At 39.1% G+C, this 20,586-nt stretch overlaps 1 protein-coding gene across 1 annotated transcript in view; it reads right to left on the bottom strand.

Moving 5' to 3' along the window:
• The window catches only part of CCDC148 (coiled-coil domain containing 148), a 297,456-nt gene that overhangs the window by 117,315 nt on the left and 159,555 nt on the right, over positions 1-20,586 (bottom strand). Inside the window, exons 9-10 of the mRNA XM_030796687.1 lie at positions 19,517-19,655; positions 16,848-17,054 (exon numbers count right to left, since the gene is read on the bottom strand). Coding sequence (XP_030652547.1) covers positions 16,848-17,054; positions 19,517-19,655 — 346 coding nt within the window. The remainder of the gene's footprint in view (positions 1-16,847; positions 17,055-19,516; positions 19,656-20,586) is intronic.

Below are 20,586 nucleotides of genomic sequence, written 5' to 3'. Positions count from 1 at the left end.
TGTGAAAGTAAAGAAATAGGCACAGAGCCCAGAAGAATCACATTTAACATGTCTTTTATGGTCTTTTCATGCCCAGAAAGTTGATTCTCTTTATTATAAATGCCTCAGGCACTGAAAGATCACTTTTTTCATTTTTTTTTGTTCAACTTTATCCCTTTGCTAGTCTGCCTCTCTCATCCACAAAAAGAACTTCCAGCAAGCCACTATAACCAAATGAAACATTTATTATAATAAAACAATATTGGAGAAACTCAATATACATTATTTTAGACATTTACAAAATAGGGATTTTCTCAAATAGTCTTCAGCAAAAATATTCTATGGGAATTCATTTGGTTATAATCAGCTTGGCAAGGAATAACAAGCAGCACCGGGTTCAGAGAATGATATGCTCCACTAGGTGGAAATGTACTTGAATACTGCAGATATCAAAACAGAGATTTCCTTCAACAACTAATATATTTAATTCCTCCATTATCACACAGATAATTCTATTAAAATAAATGATACATTTAAAAGTATCATCTGTCCATTTGCAAACTTTCCATCCTGACCTTGAAATTCTCTTGATAAAAGCTTTCCTGTGCCATCTGGAGCTAAGAGCAAGAAATCAAGACTTGAGTCTTTCTAACCAATTATTCCTTCACTCACTGCCTAAAGTTTCCCTAATCAAACAATGCCAGGGTAAAGGGCAAACTACAAAAGGCAGTTAGATCTGCCTTCTGAGTTTCTTGCTGGAGAAAAGTATATATAGAAACCAGAATGAGCTCTGGTGTTATGCAATCTATAGGGATTGCCTGAAATAGACTCAGATGAATTAATGGCACGGGCAGATTTTACAATGCAATTTTTAAAAACACCATGAAGAATATAAAAGCCAGATGTAAATTATTTGAAATACAAGTAAATTATCAGAAAACATAAAGGAGTACACAAGATTCCTCCTATAGCACTTTCTTTATAAAGTCAATTTGTTACAAATGCAGCATATTCAAAGTATAGTAAATTAATGCTGTGTTTATTGAGTACCCATTATAGATTAGGACTGGTGTTAGGCATTAGTGATACAAAGCTCAATAAAAAATGTACCCTTCCTAACAAACCTGCACATTTTGCACATGTACCCTAGAACTTAAAGTAAAATTTGAAAAAAAGTACCCTTCCTTTCACATGTTTAGCGTCCAGAAATAGACACACAAACAAATATGTATATCAGATATAATAAGTGTAATATGGGGCATGAGCACTAGGAAGACAATATGGGGGGCGGGGGAGGAGCATATTCACAATATCTATGGCATTAGTGTAAACAACAGATCTCCAGAGAAAGTTGCACTGGTAATATACCCTCATAGGAGCTAACACACCTTACACTTATCTGCATACTAGGTTGCACCGTATGATATTGCTGATACTATGCCATTCCTGACCTGTAGAAACAGCAAATTGACATGTTTTAACCTATTTGTTTCTAAAGCAAAGTTTCATTTATTTATTCCACAAATATTTGGCAATTACATAGCAAGTGCAGGTAGGGAGGATAAAGAGAAGGTAGAGCAGATGGAGACTAAGAGAAGCCAAGGACTATGGTCACCACTTAACAAAATGTTTTTTTCCCCTAAAATTTTCCCTGAAACAATATCATAGACTTAGCCCTCCAGGGGAACTGTGCTGATCAGAGGACCCTGTGGTTGGCCTTAGAGATAATAAGCCACAGAGAATCTTTGTGAGAATACCTGAAGCAGAGGTAGAGTTTTAGAAAGGAAGGTACCCCCAAATTCCTTGCTGGCAACTCTCAACCCTGGAGTCTGCTAGTTGTTCCTGTTATTTTATTCTCACCTTTATTCATATTACTAATCTCTGAATTTTGGCTGGGCATCAACTACCTAAAATAGACTGCATTGCTCAGCTTGCAGCCTGGCATGGCAAGTACAAAGAATGTGCAACTTCTGGAAAACAAATGAGGGGCATGGATGTGCCTTCCTGTCTTCCTTCCCCTCTTCCCCCCTCCCTCCCTCCCTCCCTCCCTCCTTCCTTCCTTCCTTCCTTCCTTCCTTCCTTCCTTCCTTCCTTCCTTCCTTCCACCTTGGAAATCCCTCCCCGCCCCCACCCCGCCAAGTCCCCTGCAAAGACTGATTTATTTTATGTTCCTATAGTTTTGTCTTGCCAAAAGATCATGTAAGTGAAATCATATGGAATGTAGCATTTTGTGTCTGACATATTTTGTTTAGCATAATACATTTGAGATTTGTACATTTTGTTGCTTGTATCAGTAGTGTGTTACTTTTTGTTGCTGAGTAATATTCCATTGTATGGAAGTATCACAGCTTGTTTATCCCTTCCCTGGTTGAAGGCATTTGGGTTGCTTCCAGTTTTAGCAATTATAAATAAAGCTGCTATAAATGTTCACTTACAAGTTTTTGTGTCAACATAGATTTCCAGTTTAAATGAATAAACACCCATGAGTAGGATTGCTGGGTCATGTGGTAAGTGTGTGTTTAATAGTATAAGGAATTGCCAAAACCAGCCAAAATAGTATAAAGAACTGCCAAGATTATGCCTGTAATCCCAGCACTTTGGGAGGCCAAGATGGGCAGATCTCTTGAGGTCAGTAGTTGTAGACCAATCTGGGCAACATGGTGAAACCCCGTCTCTACTGAAAACACAAAAATTAGCCAGGTGTGGTGGCTGGTGCCTGTAATCCCAGCCATGCAGGAGGCTGAGGCATGAGAATTGCTTGAACCCAAGAGGCAGAGATTGCAGTGAGCTGGGATCTCACCACTGCACTCCAGCCTGGGCGACAGAGCAAGACTCTGTCAAAAAACAAAACAAAACCTGCCAAAATGTTTCACAAAGTGACCATGTTACTTTGCATCCCCCGCCAGCACTGTATGAGAATTCCAGTTGACAATATTTGACATGATCAGATTTTTCAGTTTAGACTTTCTGATAGGTAATACTAATAGCCCCCTGTGGTTTTAACCTGTATTTTTCTACTAATTAGTGGTATTGAACATCTTTTCTTGTTTTATTTGCCATATATCTTCCTTGGTTAAGTGATTGAATATTCTGCTCTTTTTAAAAATTGAGTTGTTTCTTATTTTCAAGAAATTTTTATAAATTCTGTATACAACTCTTCATTAGACATGTAATTTGCAAATATTTTCTTCTAGTGGATGGCCTGTCTTTTTATTATCTTAGCAGTGTCTTTCAACAATTTTGAAGATGTCCAATTGATCAGTTATATCTTTTAGGGATAGTGCATTTGGTGCCATATCTCAGAAATCTTTGCCAAAACCAAGATCATAAAAATTCCCCCCAAGTTTTCTTCCCCCATGTTTTGTAGTTTCCAGTTTTACATGTGGGTTTATGAACCATTTTGAGTTCATTTTACATAGGGTAGAAGTATGTATTAAGGCTCACTTATTTTTGCATATGGATATTCAATGGTTCACACCATTTTTTTCGTAGGACTACACTTTCTTCATTGAACTGACTGCATACCTTTGTTGAAAATCAACTGACTTGAGATGTGTGGATCTATTTCTGGACACTCTATTCTGTTCCACTAGACACATTTAAATTTTTTTAATAGCTATGTATTTATTTTTAACAGATATTTTAAGAATATTGGCTTTCCAACTCCAAGTTGTAACTTCCCCTCCTAAATTACCCAGTACTTGAGATTATGGTTGCCTGAAATTTTGTTGCATAAAGTCATTGTAAAATGCAAACATCTATATTCCAGACCAAGTATCCTCATTTGCAAAACATCTTGTGAGATGTTGTTATGACTTGCCACAGAAATATAAGGCTGTCATTATAAAGAACATTAAAAAAGTACAACCTCTTTTAAACTTTATAAAATAGACCCCAATGCAGACAGATATATTTTAAAAACTAAGACATTTTAAGAGTAGGGCTACTTGGAATATTTTACTTGGAACTAATATGTAGATTCATCAAGTCCTTGAACCCTGGGAATTTCAATTAGCTACCTGCCAAGAGCCACAGATAGTGCAATATAGCTGTATAGAGGAAATGCCATCTGCTGCTGTGACCAAAAATCACTCTGGCATTGATGCCTATGGTTCCTCAGAGCTCTCCTTCTTCTGCCAATATTGTATCCATGGTTAACCACAGGGAACTTCTCCATAAATGCCCCCAACTGCTGTGACTATAGGGAAGCCGATAATGCAAGGAATTCATCACTAGCACTGATTATGCTAATGATGCATAGCACAATTGACCACACCAAAATACTCATGAACAACTGCCTTAAATTGGCAGAAACTATTGAATCTTTGCCAGTTCTCATAGTAAACTGGACACCCAAGTTCCTCCAATTATGTTGTTTTTTCTTCTCTAATCAATGAAGTATATTGTGTGGAGATCCCTAATGCTCTAAAAGAAGCAACTTGCTATATCTCCTGAGCAAATACCCCCTAAATGATGTCAGAGTACAAATGAAAGTAAATTACATCTATAGATGTTGATATATCATTATTATATGCATCTCCTTCCCTATACCTTTCACTTGGGCCATGTGACTGATGGATGAGCTTTTTGTGATTATCTCTGTTTCAAAGGTGATCCAACATAATGTGTGCCTGCAAGATCTATTTCAGCTTGGACCAGGAGAATGATGAATCATTACTGATTCTGTCTGCTGTTCATCTTCAACCTGCAGCCAGCAAGAAAGCCAGTCAAAATAGCATAGCAGGACCCAGATACCCTCTGTGTCAGAGTTTTTAGTTGCACACAGCAGAATCCTAGTTTAGCAGAATGTATTAATTATGGAATTTTAGAAAGCTCATAGAATCTGTGGAGGGGGCAGAGAAGCAAGCTCTAGACTAAGTTTCCAGAAATAACATCCAGAATCACGTACCACAGAGCTGGTCTGGTAGAAGCCACACTGCCTCTGGCACAATTGGGAAGTTGTTGCATCACCAATGACTCAGAACAGACTGCCTTTGTGTGTGACCACACCAGCAAAATGATGGCCATGCCATGTCTGTCTGTTCATATAACTCCCTTTCTCTTTATCCATCTGAATTAGTCTGTTCTCATGCTGCTAATAAAGATATACCCGAGATCAGGTAATTAATAAAGGAAAAAGGTTTAATTGACTCACAGTTTAGCATGGCTGGGAGTCCTCAGGAAATTTACAGTCATGGTGGAAGGGTAAGCAAACATGTCCTTCTTCACATGGTAGCAGGAGAGAGAATGAGTGCCCGGCAAAGGGGGAACCACCGTATAAAACCATCAGATCTGGTGAGAACTCACTCAGTAACACGAGAACAAGATGGGGGAAACCACCCCTGTGATTCAATTATCTCCACCTGGTCCCTCCCACAACACGTGGGGATTATGGGAATTACAATTCAAGATGAGATTTGGGTAGGGATACAGCAAAACTGTATCACCATTGTTTTCAGGAGTTTGACTATCAAGTGCCTAGATGTGGTTTTTTTTGGTGTGTTTGTCTACTTTGGGGTTTGTTGAGCTTCTTAAAAATATAGGTTGATGTCTTTCACTGGATTTGGTAAGTTCTTAGATTTTATTTCTTCAATACTGCCTCTATTTTATTCTCTCTCTCCTTTTTCTGGAACTTTAATTACATATATAATACAACTTTTTACCATGTTCCACATCTCTCTTATGTTCTCTGCTCTATTCTGACTTTCACTTTATTACTTTTTCTTTATGTGCTTCAGTTGGAATATTTTCTATTGGCTTGTCTTCAAGGTCACTAATTCTGTCTTCTGCTATGCCCAGTCTGCTGATAAAGCCAATTCAATAGATTCTTAATTTAAGGTATTATATTTTACATTTCTAGAATTTCTATTTGACCCATTTTTATATATGCAAATTCTCTGCTGAAATACATATTTTCATTCATTTTTTTCCATGTTTACTTCTATTTTCTTTAACAAATTAATCATAATTATCTTGAGGTTCTTGTCTTTTAACTACAAATATCTGGATCATCTCTGAGACAGTTTGTTTCCTTAATTATCTATCTGTCACTTTTCCTGTTTCTTTGAGTATTTGGTAATTTTTATCATATTTTGGACATTGTGAATGATATTTGTAGGGCCTCTGGGTTATGCTATATTTCTCTAAACAGTGTTGAGCCTTAGTCAGGAAGGCACTTAAGTTGCCAGAAAATCTCCTGAATTTTACTGATGCTTTGTCTTGGCCTTTTAGAGGGTGAGTCTATTTCTATTTGCTTTATAATCCTAGAATACAGCCCTTACCACCCCTATGGCATGGCCTTTCTAGGGTTTCAACAAGATTTCTCTATTTTGACTAAACTAGAACTCCAAGACCTACACCTCCCCAGGCCTGTGTCCTGTGACCTCTGAAATCTCTATTTGGTTCTCAGCCTTCTAGTGGTTGTTCTCTGTTTGTCTTTTAGTATCTCATCCTGCGCATTCAGAACTTAGAAGCTGTCAAAGGACCCAAGGAATATTTTCATATACATTTTGGAGGCTCTTTATCTGCCAGTCCTTCATCTCTAGTATCCTGCCCCCAAATTCTATTTGCCTTTGCAGCCCAAACTCCAATCTCTGCTTCTTTTCCCTATGAAGACTACCATTTTCTGCTTAGGCTGTTTCTATCCACCTCATATTGAAAGATGACCTCAAGAAGAAATCCAGGGTGAATATGAGGCTCACTTTTAAAACTTCTCTTATTTCAAAAATCTCATCCATACACTGGTTATCCAATGCCTGCAAACATTTTTAAATCATTTTGTCAAGTTTCTATAGTTGCTTACTGTGTGAGGGTGAGTCTGAGTACGACATCAGCCATTCATCATCCTTGGAATTGGAACTCAGAAAACTCTATTTGAATTAAAGTACTGCTCACATCTGATTTGTGAAATCTAAATCCAAGTCTGCTCTCCAACAGCAAAGGAGACTGAAATCTGTGGAGAAGGGGGGTTATGGAAGGAATTGATACTGTGGAAAACTACCAAAGGTGGAGAGAGAGTTCAAGTGATATTTATTCAAAAGGGTATCTTCTATCTCAACATTATCTGATTTTCTTAACTACTTGTGGCTTCTTGACTGGGTTATACAATCAGCTAGAGAGACAACAAGGAGCACAAAAACAAGATGAAGAGAAGAAGAAAACTAAGTGCCTGGTGACTTTGTTCATGCCTAAAATATACCTCAATTTTATGGGTAGTCAGGTTTTATTTTTAAAACTACATTTGGCATCTCAGAATATTCAATGTTGACAATTCAGTCTTATACTTCACTTCTTGATGACTGCACATCATATACTTGTTTCAACAGCAAGTTTCCTGAGAAATACATTAGAAATAAGGTAGTGAGGAGAGTACTGTATCAGGAGGTATTGAGAAGAAGAAACAAAATGCCTAAGGCTTATCCACTTCACTTCAACGAGAGTTACTGAGCACCTATCAGGTCCCAAACACTGAAAATCTAGGGCAGGTGTAGGGGGAGGCTTACACCAAGATGAATAAGATGGTGTTCCTGCTTGCACTTCTGTTGGGGAAATAGAGTTTTTAGTGTGACATAATCATAATCACAGGCGAGCCAGAGTTATGTACCAGGAGTTAAGGAGAACAAAGAGTGTATTGACTCTAGTCAGGGATTCAACAAAGTCTTCCTGTATCAGACATTTGAGCTGAATTTTGAAGATGAATGAGATTTATTCAGACAAAGGAAGGTAAGAGAGGCATTCCAGGCAAAGCCAACAATAGCAAGAACAAAGGTACAGAGACAGGAAATAGAATGTTGTACTGTGCAGTGGCAGAGGTAGAGCAAGAGTGAATTACAAGGAGTTTGGTATTTCTAAATTGTAAGGTGTAAAATGGAGTGTGTCAAGAAAGGAGCCTGGAAAGAAAGCCGGGGCCCAAATTATTGACAACCTGGACAGCCATGCCAGAAAGTTGGGCCATTACTGTAAGCAAATGAGATGGTATCATTAGGGAATGGCATACCTGAATTGCAGTTTTTTTAAGAGACAGGGACTCACTCTGTCACCCAGGCTGAACTGAAATGCAGTGATGCAATCATAGCTCACTGTAACCTTGAACTCCTGACCTCAGGAAATCCTCCTGCCTCAACCTCCTGAGTAGCTAGAACTACATGCATGCACCACTACTCCTGGCTGTTTTTTAAACACTTTTTTGTAGAGACAGGGTCTTGCTATGTTGCCCAGGTTGGTCTTGAACTCCTGGCTTCTAGCAATCCTCCCGCCTTAACCTTCCAAAGCACTGGGATTACAGATATGAGCCACTGTGCCTGGCTTGAATTGAATTTTAGATAGAGCATTCTGCCTGCAATTTAGAGAAAGGGTTTCTCAAGGGCAGAATGTGAAACATAGTCATGAGAGGTGCAATAGCTCAGGAACAATGGCCAGGGCTTTATGATAGAAAAGAAGGGGCAGAAAGACAAAGTTTTCAAAAGTTGGTAAATAGCTATGAAGGTAAGAGAAAAGAGGAAGCTAAGTTTCAAGAAAGAAGTGCAAATTTACCACAGGAAAATTAGGATTTCTATTTTGGACACTGAATTTGAGGCATTCAGCCTTCTAAGTTGATATAATCAGCATGTAGCTGGATACATGAAGCTGAAGAGAGAACTATGCAGAAATGGGAATAGAGATCTGAGAGCAGTTATAGCATATCAGGGTAGGCGGAATCACGAGGAGGCTTAGTGGCCAATGAAGTAAAGAAATAAGAGCAAAGAGCAAGGACAGAAAACTGGAAGGCTCCAGGGTTTTAGAAGTGGGTAGACAACGGGAAATACACAGGAAGACTAAGAACCACTGTAAGATATGGCAAGATAGGTTTTACAGAAGCTGAGGGAGTAAAGAATGTCAAAGAGTGGATCGTCAACAGGGAAGTGAAGGGGAGAGGTCCAGGAGGATCAGGATGGAAGAGCCTTGCTGGATTAGGTAATACAGTGGTCACTGGACACCTTAAGGGGTGGAGAAGATTTCGGTAGACTGAGAAGTCAGAAGTTCTTGGGACAATAATGTAGACTATTCTTTCAAAGGATTGATTTCAAATAAAAGAGTAGAGCTAGGGACTGCCCAAACCTTGAGGATGACAAGAGAAGGCTTCTTTGGATAGTCTTTTGACTTAGTCATGTTTATAGGCTGAAGGAAACACTACAAAGAATAAGAGAGACGGCTGGGCGCGGTGGCTCACGCTTGTAATCCCAGCACTTTGGGAGGCCCAAGCGGGCGGATCACGAGGTCAGGAGATCGAGACCACGGTGAAACCCCGTCTCTACTAAAAATACAAAAAATTAGCTGGGCGTGGTGGTGGGCGCCTGTAGTCCCAGCTACTCGGAGAGGCTGAGGCAGGAGAATGGCATGAACCCGGGAGGCGGAGCTTGCAGTGAGCCGAGATTGCGCCACTGCACTGCAGCCTGGGTGACAGAGCGAGACTCCGTCTCAAAAAAAAAAAGAGTAAGAGAGACAAAAATAAAGAAAGGCGATAACCACTAGCATCACATTTCTAAAGTAGTTAGGAGGGTCACAGTTCCAGACTTTAGGGAGTAGGACCTAACTTGAATATATAGGAAGCATCACACCCTTCATCTAGAGGAAGGCCAGCGCCTGGCAAGAGACAGAAAGGCATAGGGTGGGGAGGAAGAAATTAGGGGTTGTTTCACTCCTCAATGACTTAATTTTCTTGCTAAAGTAGGAAGTGGCTTGTCTCCTGGGAGTCTGAGAATGAGGGTGTATGGTGTCAGGTAAGGGTCCTATGGAGTGGCGACCATGGGAAACAGTCATAAAAGGAATGGGGAGAGTGGGCAAACTAAGGACAGGATGAAAGCCTCTCATGTGGCATTCAGCCTCCAGATGAAGTTAACTCTTCCCCTTTGGCCACCAGGCAGCACTCAGCCACCCAGCATGGAAGCAAAGAAAGACAATTATGAGATCCGGGAGGGGTGGCTCACGCCTGTAATCCAAGCACTTTGGGAGGCTGAGGTGAGCAGATCACAAGGTCAGGAGATCAAGACCATCCTGGCCAACATGGTGAAACCCTGTCTCTACTAAAAATACAAAAATTAGCTGGGTGTGGTGGCACATGCCTGTAATCCTAGCTACTCAGGAGGCTGAGGCAGGAGAATCACTTGAACCCAGGAGTTGGAGGTTGCAGTGAGCCGAGATTGTGCTACTGCACTCCAGCCTGGTGACAGGGTGAGACTCCATAAAAAAAAAAAAAAATTATGAGATGGCTCTGGGGAGGATGTTCCTAGGCATGCCGTGGAAAGACAAGGATGCTGCGGAATTGAGTGCACGGCTAACAGACTGGTTCAGGCTGTAGTCGGGGAAAACTTGGGGGGATCAAAGAGCAGGTTTCATGGGAGCAGGAGATTGAGAGCTCTACTTCCTCCCTTTACTCTCATCCTCTGGTGAGAGGCCTAAATGCCTCTGCTTGCTACAGCAACTGTTACGACAGAAACCAAAATAAAACAAAACAGAGACAGAGAAAGTGAGCACCAGAGCATTATTTCAAAATTCCTTTAACACTTCTCTTAAAAGACACAAATCATCTAAATTACCCCCCAAAAGCCCTTTTAAATTCCAAGGCTGAGAACAAAATTATGGTTAAATGTTTAATTAATGTTTATTATAGCGGGCATATTAGTTTTACAAAGGTCAAATTTATGATACAATGAAGTAATATTTTTCACACTCTGTGGGCCTACTTTATAGCACACTGGAGCCTACAGTATAATAAATATCTTCTATTATTTTGTAGAACTCTTGTATGCAAACCTTTGTGGGGCCAAGATAATATTGAATTACAAGTTGAATGAGCTGGTGTGAACCTCAGGCAAGTCACTTCATCTTTCAGGGCTCAGCTTTCAGGCTTATAAAATGAAGGGCAGGGATAAATTGCCAAGTTTCCTTCCAGGTAAAAGAAATTATAAGCATAGTTTAATATTTTAAATTACTGCAGAATTTGTAGGTTTACTTATTTTCTTTTATGATATCATTTTGATCCCAGCTATAATTTACTGAGCTCAGTCCCTCATCAGGAATACAAATTCCAATGATAACACCCTCTCTAGAAAAAACAGAATCCATTTTACTACAGTGTACTTTATGTTCTGATTTTCCCCACTGTCTGTCTGCATTTACACTTCTCAGGTTTTATCCCTGAAAGTTCAGATATTTGTTTACCCTCATGTGACCATATCTTTCTGAGGAGGCTACATGTTATGTTTTCTCTTAGAGCTGCAGCCTTGATTCAGTAGCTAGATGCTCTGCAGCAATCTCAGCTTAGATTTGTCATTGAAGAGAATATCAGGATATGCACAGAAAGCATCTGTTAGGATGCCTGGTGGATAGACACTCAGTAAAGTAAGCTTAGTATATGGTACAGCATGATGTGTGAGACATCATCTAAATGTGGCATTGTTTTTGTCCTCCATTCAGATGTTTCTCCAACCAACAGTTGAAAACTCAGCAGAATGCATGGCTCACTCTTGGGTTACAGAGAGGTCCATGGTAACTTTAAGTCACAAAACACAGTCTTGGTTCAAAATCAGTGCCTGGTTCCAAGAGATTAGTTAGCACTTCCCTCTTCATGCAGAAGATGGCTTCTTCTTTCATTCCCTAGATGCTTAAACCTTCAGGGCCCAGAGGTGGGAGAAAGAAAAGAAGAGGAGGGCTAAAGAAAAGGAAAGCAAGTTCTCAGTTGATGGGTGACTGACACTGTCCTAAGTAAGCTAGGCAGGAGGTTTATGCTGACCCTTGCCCTCCAAGCAGTGCTGTTGCCTTGATTGCTAGCTGGGCTTTCCAGGAAAGATGCTCCTGATGTGGGTCATGCTCATTTACCTTTGACTAGCCATTTCTTTTCTATCCATCAGGTTCCCATTTATTGTTGTTCCATCCCACTGTTTTTGGGGTCCCCTTACCTCTGGCAGGAACCCTGTTAGGCAGAAAAATCTTGGGCAGAATATCTTTGACAATGGCCCTTTACCATTAGCCAGTGATTTCTTAAATAGGGCACAAAAAAGATTGATGAATTATATTTCATTAGGACCCGTGAGCTTCCACTTAGGTGTAGAAAGTTAGATAGAATATTGTTCTCACTTTAACCAGAAGAAAAAGCTGAATCACTTACATCATGACTTTTCCTGAACTCATCAGAGAGCAGAGATCACGAGGCAATAAATTAGCCTGAAATTTAAGGAAAGACAGATGCCTCCAAGGAGAGCCAGGATGTGACAACTGGCTTGCTTGCAGCAGAGCACCTGGGGAGATGAGGCCACTATGGAAGCGGGTAAGAAGACTGCAGCTAAAATGTTGTAATAAATTGATAAATTTTAATGATTTACAAGTTTTAATGACTTTGCAGAGCATGAGAATATAGGACCTGTGGAAGTTACAAACACAAGAGGAATTTGCACCCACTCTCAGGCTTTTCTCCATAGATCTCACAGAGTTCTCACAAAAAAATATCAGAGTCAAGGTAGGAGAGCAGAGAAGGCATCCTATGACAGTGCAGATCTGCCAGAGAGGATCCAAAGCCCTATAGAATGAACAACTATCACTGCTGGAGGAAAAGCCACAAACCCACTAGGGTACAAGTGTGGACCCATCACAACTGGGAGAAGGAAATGAAGAAACCTTCTTCTCCTGGGGGAGGTGCAGGAAACTGTCTCCCTCACAAGAACATCAAATTCATGAGGCAGAATTTGTCTGCCATGGGGAAAAGAGCAGGATTGCTGAGTAAGCCCTTAGCCCCAAGACCCAGGGACACAGGCCCTGCCTGAGACTGAGGCTGAACCAGTATTGCAGAATGCCCCTTCCCCTACCTGGCTAGCAAGTGTCTAGTAACAATCTTGTGCAGCGGAAGGAACAAGAGTGTGGCAGGGCTAGGCACAGTGGCTCACCTGCAATCTCCGTGCTTTGGGAAGCCAAGGCAGGAAGATCGCTTGAGGCCAGAAGCTCAAGACCAGCCTGGGCAACATAGCAAGACCCTGTCTCTACAAAATATTGAAAAACTGAAAAATTAGCCAGGCATAGTGGTGCATGCCTATGGTCTCAGCTATTTGGAAGATGGAGACAGGAAGATCACTTGAGCCTGGGACATCTAGGCTGCAATGAGCTATGATTGCATCACCACATTCCAGCCTGGGCAACAGAATGAAACCCTGTCTCTTAAAAAAAAAAAAAAAAAAAAAAAAAAGGAGGAACACTCTCTGAGGCACAGGCTCACAAGGAAGCTTAAAGTCTACTCCCACTATAAGCAAGGTAACATTAATTGCCAATAACTTGAAACAACTGATGAATGGAAAAACTGTAACATAGCCATGTCATGGAATACTACTCAGCAATAAAAAAGAAAAAACTATTGATACAAACAACATGGGTGAATCTAAAATGGATTATGCTAAGTGAACAAAGCCAGACTCAAAGGCTACATACTGTTGAGTTACACTTACATGACCTTCTATAATAGGCAAAACTATAGGGATAGAGAACAAATCAGTGATTGCCAAAGGCTGGAGGTAGATGAAGGGTTGACTACAAAGGGGTGTGAAGAATTTTCGAGTGGTGGTGGAACTGTTCTATATCTTGATTATGGTGGTAGTTATACATCATGCATTTTCAAAATTCATAGAACTATAAATTAAAAATAGTGATTTTGACCAGGTGTGGTAGCTCACGCCTGTAATCCCAGCACTTTGGGAGGCCGAGACGGGCAGATCATGAGGTCAGGAGATCAAGACCATCCTGGCTAACAAAGTGAAACCCCATCTCTACTAAAAAAAAAAATTCAAAAAACCTATGTTTATTGCGGCACTGTTCACAATAGCAAAGAGTTGGAACCAACCCAAATGTCCAACAATGATAGACTGGATTAAGAAAATGTGGCACATATACACCATGGAATACAATGCAGCCATAAAAAAGGATGAGTTCATGTCCTTTGTAGGGACGTGGATGAAGCTGGAAACCATCATTCTCAGCAAACTATCACAAGAACAAAAAACCAAACACCGCATGTTCTCACTCATAGGTGAGAATTGAACAATGAGAACACTTGGACACAGAAAGGGGAACATCACACAACGGGGCCTGTTGCAGGGTGGGGGAAGAGGGGAGGGAAAGCATTAGGAGATATACCTAATGTAAATGATGAGTTAATGGGTGCAGCACACCAACATGGCACATGTATACGTATGTAACAAACCTGCAGGTTGCGCACATGTACCCTAAAACTTAAAGTATATTAAAAAAAAAAACACTAAAAAAAAAAAAAATACAAAAAAATCAGCCGGGCGTGGTGGCAGGCGACTGTAGTCCCAGTTACTCGGGAGGCTGAGGCAGGAGAATGGCATGAACCCGGGAGGTGCAGCTTGCAGTGAGCCGAGATCACGCCACTGCAATCCAGTCTGGGTGACAGAGCAAGACTCGGTTTCAAAAAAAAATAAATAAAGTTATTTTACTATATATAACATATCTCAAAGACATTTAAAAATTAAAAAAAGGACTTCATTAAAATTAAGAAGTTTTGTTCATTTGAAGATGTTGTTAAGAGAAGTGAGGAGACAAGTCATTGATTGGGAGAAAATAAAAAGAAATAGCTCTTGCATACAGAATATACAAAGAACATACAAATAAGTAAGAAAAAAAAGCACACAACCCAATAGAAAAATAGGCAAAAGACTTGACTGGGCTTCTCACAAAAGAGGATATCCAAATGGCTAATAAACATATGAAAAGACACTTGGACAGCTTTATTCTAAGTGCAAATAAAAACCATAATGAGGTACCACTACTCAGTCACCACATTAGATGAAATTAAAGATTAGCAATACCAATGTTGGGGAAGATGTGAAGCAACTGAATTCAGTTGCAAATTTGTATAACCACTTTGGAAAACTATTTGGCAGTATTTACTAAAGCTAAACACATCTGAGCCTTATGATGTAGTGATTCCGCTCCTAAGTATACTATCTATCCAATAGAAATGAATGTATATGTCCACCAAAAGACATGTTCAAGAATGTTGATAGTGCCATTATCATAATAGCAAAAACCTGAAAACGGCTCAAATTTCTGTTAGTAGGAAAATATATACATATACTATGAAATACTAAACAGCAATAAAGAAGAACAAATAGCTGTAACATGCCACAAAGATGAAACATACGATGAATGCAGGAAGTACAAAGGACTAAATACTATATATATCATTTGATTTATATGAAGTTCAGGAACAGACAAAACTAATCGATGGTCATGAAGTCAGAATAGTGATTACAGATGAGGATTGCATTTACTGAGAAGAGGCATTAAGGGGTCTTCTGAGCTGCAGGAAACATTCTAGGTTTTGATCTCAGTGGTTTTTCATGGGTATGTGTGTGTGTCGTAAAGCTTCATCCAAGAGTCTTTGAGTTAGCATTAGACAGTTACTTTATCATTACACTTGCATTTTCGTCTAGCATCTCAGTCTGATGTGCACGTCTATGGTTGGTGTTGGATATCTCAATCAAAACTTCAATATTAGCATCCTGTTGTAGTAACTTTTTGGTTGAACCATATGAAATTATTGATTGTTGACTGTTTTTGACCTAAAGTGCACTTGTGCACTTTACTACATGTATGTTTACCTCAGTGCAATACAATATAAAGAAAATACCAATTTCAGCATAGCTCAACAGTTAATGATAATGTGTGCAAGATGAATATAAACAAACTAGGAATACAATAACTTGTCATGGCCCCTGGCCCCTGTGTGTTTCTTATCAGTCTGAAGATGGAGAAGAAACATGTATTAGCCCTGCAGCCCATGATAGATGAGCCTTGATGTAGCTTCTATTCCTTTTAGGTCTCAAGCTTATGCAATGTCAAAAGAAGTATGTTTTTGTTTTAAAAAATGCAGATGAAACATTTTTCCTCTAATGTTTTAAAACAAAGACATTTGTTTTATTTGCTCTTAATTTGTATTGCTTAATGTCTGCCAGTTGTTTTCTATCAGGAGAATAAAATTTTTTGTTGCACCATCATCTTCCTACTGTATCATTTATCAACTCAAGATTTGTGCACTTCAAGTATGTTATGCCTTGATACAATTTGTTTTTAATGGCCCTGGCCAACACTCCTGGGGAGGCCATATCTACATCAGGCCTCCAGGACTCATGCACTGTGACCCTCCTGTGGAATGCAATTGTTCCCAGCACAACAGCCACTCTTACTTACAGTTCTGCCACTGAAGCAGCTCCTCTACTTCCCTCTGAGCATTGCTCCAGTCCTCAATCCTTCTAACAGCCAGGGTTAGGGTTACCTACCAACTCCCCAAGCCATCCTTAATCCAGCCCCGCTAGATATTTCTGGGTCTGAGGAGGAGGAAAACCCCATCCATTCCCCAACACTTCGCTGAGGACTCACACACAGCCCAGCAAGCTTGCCCCAGCGTATTTCATCATGAAGCCTCTCTTCTCCTCCTCATTTGGACTTTTTGCTATCTTTGATGTGAATGAGAAGTCCAAGAATCTTTAGATCAGCATTAGACAGTTACTTTATCATTACACTTGCATTTTTGTCTAGCACCTCAGTCTGATGTGCACATCTATGGTTGGTATTGGATATCTCAATCAAAACTTTAATATTAACAACCTGTTATAGTAACTTTTTGGTTGAACCATATGAAATTATTGATTATTGACTGTCTTTGACCTAAAAAGTACAATTTTATACAGTTCAAACTAACAATTTTATTAAAGGTAGGCTTTTTTTTTTAAGAGAAACTGAACTTTAGGTTGAGTTTGAACAAAACGGAAAAATGGATTCTTAAATATCCAGACAAATATTGAAACACCTGTGCAGCATCTTACCTTGGCTTTCAGATCAGCACACAATTCCTGTTGCTTTTTCTTGTCCTTAGCCAATGTGCTCTCCATTTCATGAGTTGCACAAGCCTCGATGAGTGTCAGCACAGCCTTCTGTATAAAGTCTTTCCTATTTTTATTCCAATTTGATATCAGGATCTTTCGCTGCTCCATAGCAAAGCGATGTTGGTCACAACATTTCTCGTGTTCAACCTGAAAAGATAACAGAGGGTGAATACCTACCATTATGAAAATGAGCTTACATTTTGTGTCATTGTTAAAAAAATGAAAAAAAAAAGAATTATAACCAAGGATTTTGAAAAACTGTGGACAAATATTTAATTGTAAATACAGCAACCAGAAACCAGGTACTACCTCCAAAATTCTGAACCCGTGGCTAATTGGTGACTGAGGACAAGTCATTTAATGTTTATAAGTCCTTAGTTTCCTCATATAGGATGCAGTTACACCAGGTAACCTCTAAAACCACTTTCATTCCTTAATGGTAATGATTCTATGAGCAGAAAGCAATATTTTCCCTATATATAATTTTTAAAATACCCCATCTTTACATCAGTTTTGGTATTTTAACAATTACATCAAGTGTTTCAGTTAGACAAAATGCTAATAAACATAAAAATTGCTATCACAATCCTGAAAACTCAGTTTTACCCTTAATTACTGAAACATTCAGATGTTAGGATGACTAAACTTAAAGTAATAATAGCAATGACACTGAGCCCTTCCCATGCTATGCTCATGAGGGACATGGCATTTTCACACTGGCAGCAGCAGCTTCTTTTGGCAGTGAATCTCAACCATGGGAATTAGCAGAGTCTTGAGGGAAGAACAGGAATGGAGAGAACCTGAGTAGCCTGGAAAACCTCTGTGGGTCATCTGAAATGCTCCTCAGAAAAACGTGTGTCTTCCAAAGTTGAGAGTCACTGATCTAAATAATTCTTTATTTTGCCAGTATAAACCATGACTCTGAATTTAATACATTATTTAACCCCCAGGAGTTGTGAGAAAAGCAGCTAGCATAGGATAAGGTATGTCCCACCTAAAATAATACTTTAGGTATAATTAGGTACACAGTAAAACCACTTACTTGGTCTCCCTTAAACTAAGTATCAGCTACTAAAATCTGTTCTGTAAACTTCTCAGCTTTGTTTTATAAAGCCAAAAATACACTTAACATCTGTCAAACATTAAGCATATACCACACAGAAATGGATGCTAATCAATCTAATGTAAGAAGTAAATGTATTGGGAGGCCGAGGCGAGCGGATCATGAGGGCGAGAGATCGAGACCATCCTGGCCAACATGGTGAAACCCCGCCTCTACTAAAAATACAAAAATCAGCTGGGCGTGGTAGCCTGCACCTGTAGTCCCAGCTACTCGGGAGGCTGAGGCAGGAGAATCACTTGAACTCAGGAGGGGGAGGTTGCAGTGAGCCAAAATTGTACTGCTGCACTCCAGCCTGGTGACAGAGTGAGAATCCACCTCAAAAAAAAAAAAAAAAAAAAAAAAGTAAATGTAAAAATCTTTAACATGATAATAATAGGAAAAAATAAAAATCTACAAGTTATAAATGACAACTTGTCACAAAAGCAAATAGAATCAATAGAGAACAAAAGGAAAGATCTAATTTAATAAATGAAAGTTATTTAAAAATCCAAAGTGAACTATTTATTATATAACAGGTATCTGTTACCGAATAAAGGGGGAGAGGTGCAGAGGATGAAAGAGGATGGGAGAAAATGGTCACAGTAGCTGTGTGACCTTTGCTTCAGTTTTTTCATCTAAGGATGTAATAGTACTTCTCCCATCCACTCTCAGGTGTATTCAAGGAGTTTCCACATCATTGATATATGGTTAACTTCTATATACATGTGAGTATTGTTATTACTTGCTTAATTTAAAACAATTACAAAAATGCAAAGTATATAAGATTTTATAGCATGGCTCACTTAAAAATTAAAAGTCTGTGTGTTTGTTTACATGTATATTATAAGGTGAGTTATTGTGAAATTAACTGGCGACAGGGTAACTTCTGTTTTCTTGCCCTTGTGTTCTTGTTGACTAAAGAATGAAACAATAAAACAGTAATTTCCCAGTTCCTTTTTAGGAAAATATCAGTCACATCTTTGAGTTCTGTATTTGGGGTATTTGTGTTTCAGATCCAACTAGGAGGATCAAGCAGAGTTGTCGTGGTGGGGAAGAGATAAGTAACTACCACCCCCAGGGCAAATGCTGGCCTCCCTGTGACTAGAAAGACTGAGGTAGAGCAGGCTCTGTGAATGGTGGAGCAGGCGTTTCACTTTCAGGCAAGACCTGGAGATGGTAAAGCCCCTAAAGGTGAGCATCTGGCTGTACGGACACCCAGGAGTCAAGTACTAGCAGAGCAGCCGTGGGACCGCAGTGAAGATCTCCACAGCAAGTAGGCACAGAGAATGACTTCTGCCCGAGGGGGACCCCACCTCGTTATGGACAGGACAAACTTGAAAAAATGACCTGCAGAGGCTTTCAAACTATTATATAACCCTATTATTTTCTAGAGTGTAGGAAAAAAATAACTTTTAAAGAACTATTGAAAATACATGTACATTGCTTAATAATTATTGACTACTAAAACAATTTAACTGGCCAGTATGTAGGTAGCTCCAGTACTCACCAAATCATGCCTAGATTTGTGAGGAAAATATCTTTGTAACATGTCCAGATACAGAGTCCTTCTTCCAAAGAGATCTCCAGGGTACTGATCCAAAATAGCCTGGTAAATCCAGTGGTCTTCTTCACTTAGTTGACAGTTTCTGGAAGCAACAAAAATGTCACAACATATTATTGAGCAATCATGAAATTTGAGGGATTCAAACTGTTCAAGCTATTAGCAAGTGATAGTAATGGAGCAAAACGAGGTTTCTGTGTACTTTAAATACATTAGCCAAATTTAATGTCTGTTTCAGAAAAGCTTCTAAGTTCTAATGCAATGGGTTCCTTCAATTCTTTATTTGGTCTTGACATGAATATCAGGCACAATTCAATTAAGTTTGATGAGACATAGTATTTCAAAAATAAATTATTCTATCTTGCCTAAAACAATATTTTAGAAATCATGAACAATGAATGAAATAAACATTGGAAAATAAATTATTATGTATACAGATTAAAAAGGAATTTTATTTATTCAACAAGGTACCTATGTCTAAACTGGAGAAAAGTATAAACGTAGACAGTTAAATGAGCAATTATGTAAAAGAAAATAAAGACAGACTAAGGAAGAGACTTATTTAAGGTTTGACTTCAAAAGAAAGTCTAAAATTATCTTTTACTTTATCTTCTTAGTGCTTCATACAGGCAATACTAAATATTGATAGTGAAAAGATAACCAACGGCATTAAAACCACTGAAGAAATCATTTGCAAATAGGATCCCTTCAAGTCACCATCCCAATAACATATCCACTATGCTCCAAAAGGCCTTTTTCATTTCAGAACACTCCTAGGCACCATCCTGGTTTGCATTCTTTATAGAGTATTAGCAAAGTCTTGTGCAGAGTGAAAAGTTTGCAATATCAGTTTGAACACTAAACTGAATTAATATCTTTTTATATTCTGAGTTTATTTTGCATATCATTATTCCTGTTTAATAAATTAGAATAATCAAATACAAATGCAATCAGAGGGAATATTATTAGCAACAAATACTTCTTAATCCAAGAGGATACTTGTCATTGTTTATTTC

This window comes from Nomascus leucogenys, chromosome 17, assembly GCF_006542625.1.
Source record: "Nomascus leucogenys isolate Asia chromosome 17, Asia_NLE_v1, whole genome shotgun sequence".
Taxonomy (NCBI): domain Eukaryota; kingdom Metazoa; phylum Chordata; class Mammalia; order Primates; family Hylobatidae; genus Nomascus; species Nomascus leucogenys.
This window is presented reverse-complemented; position numbering and strand designations above follow the sequence as displayed.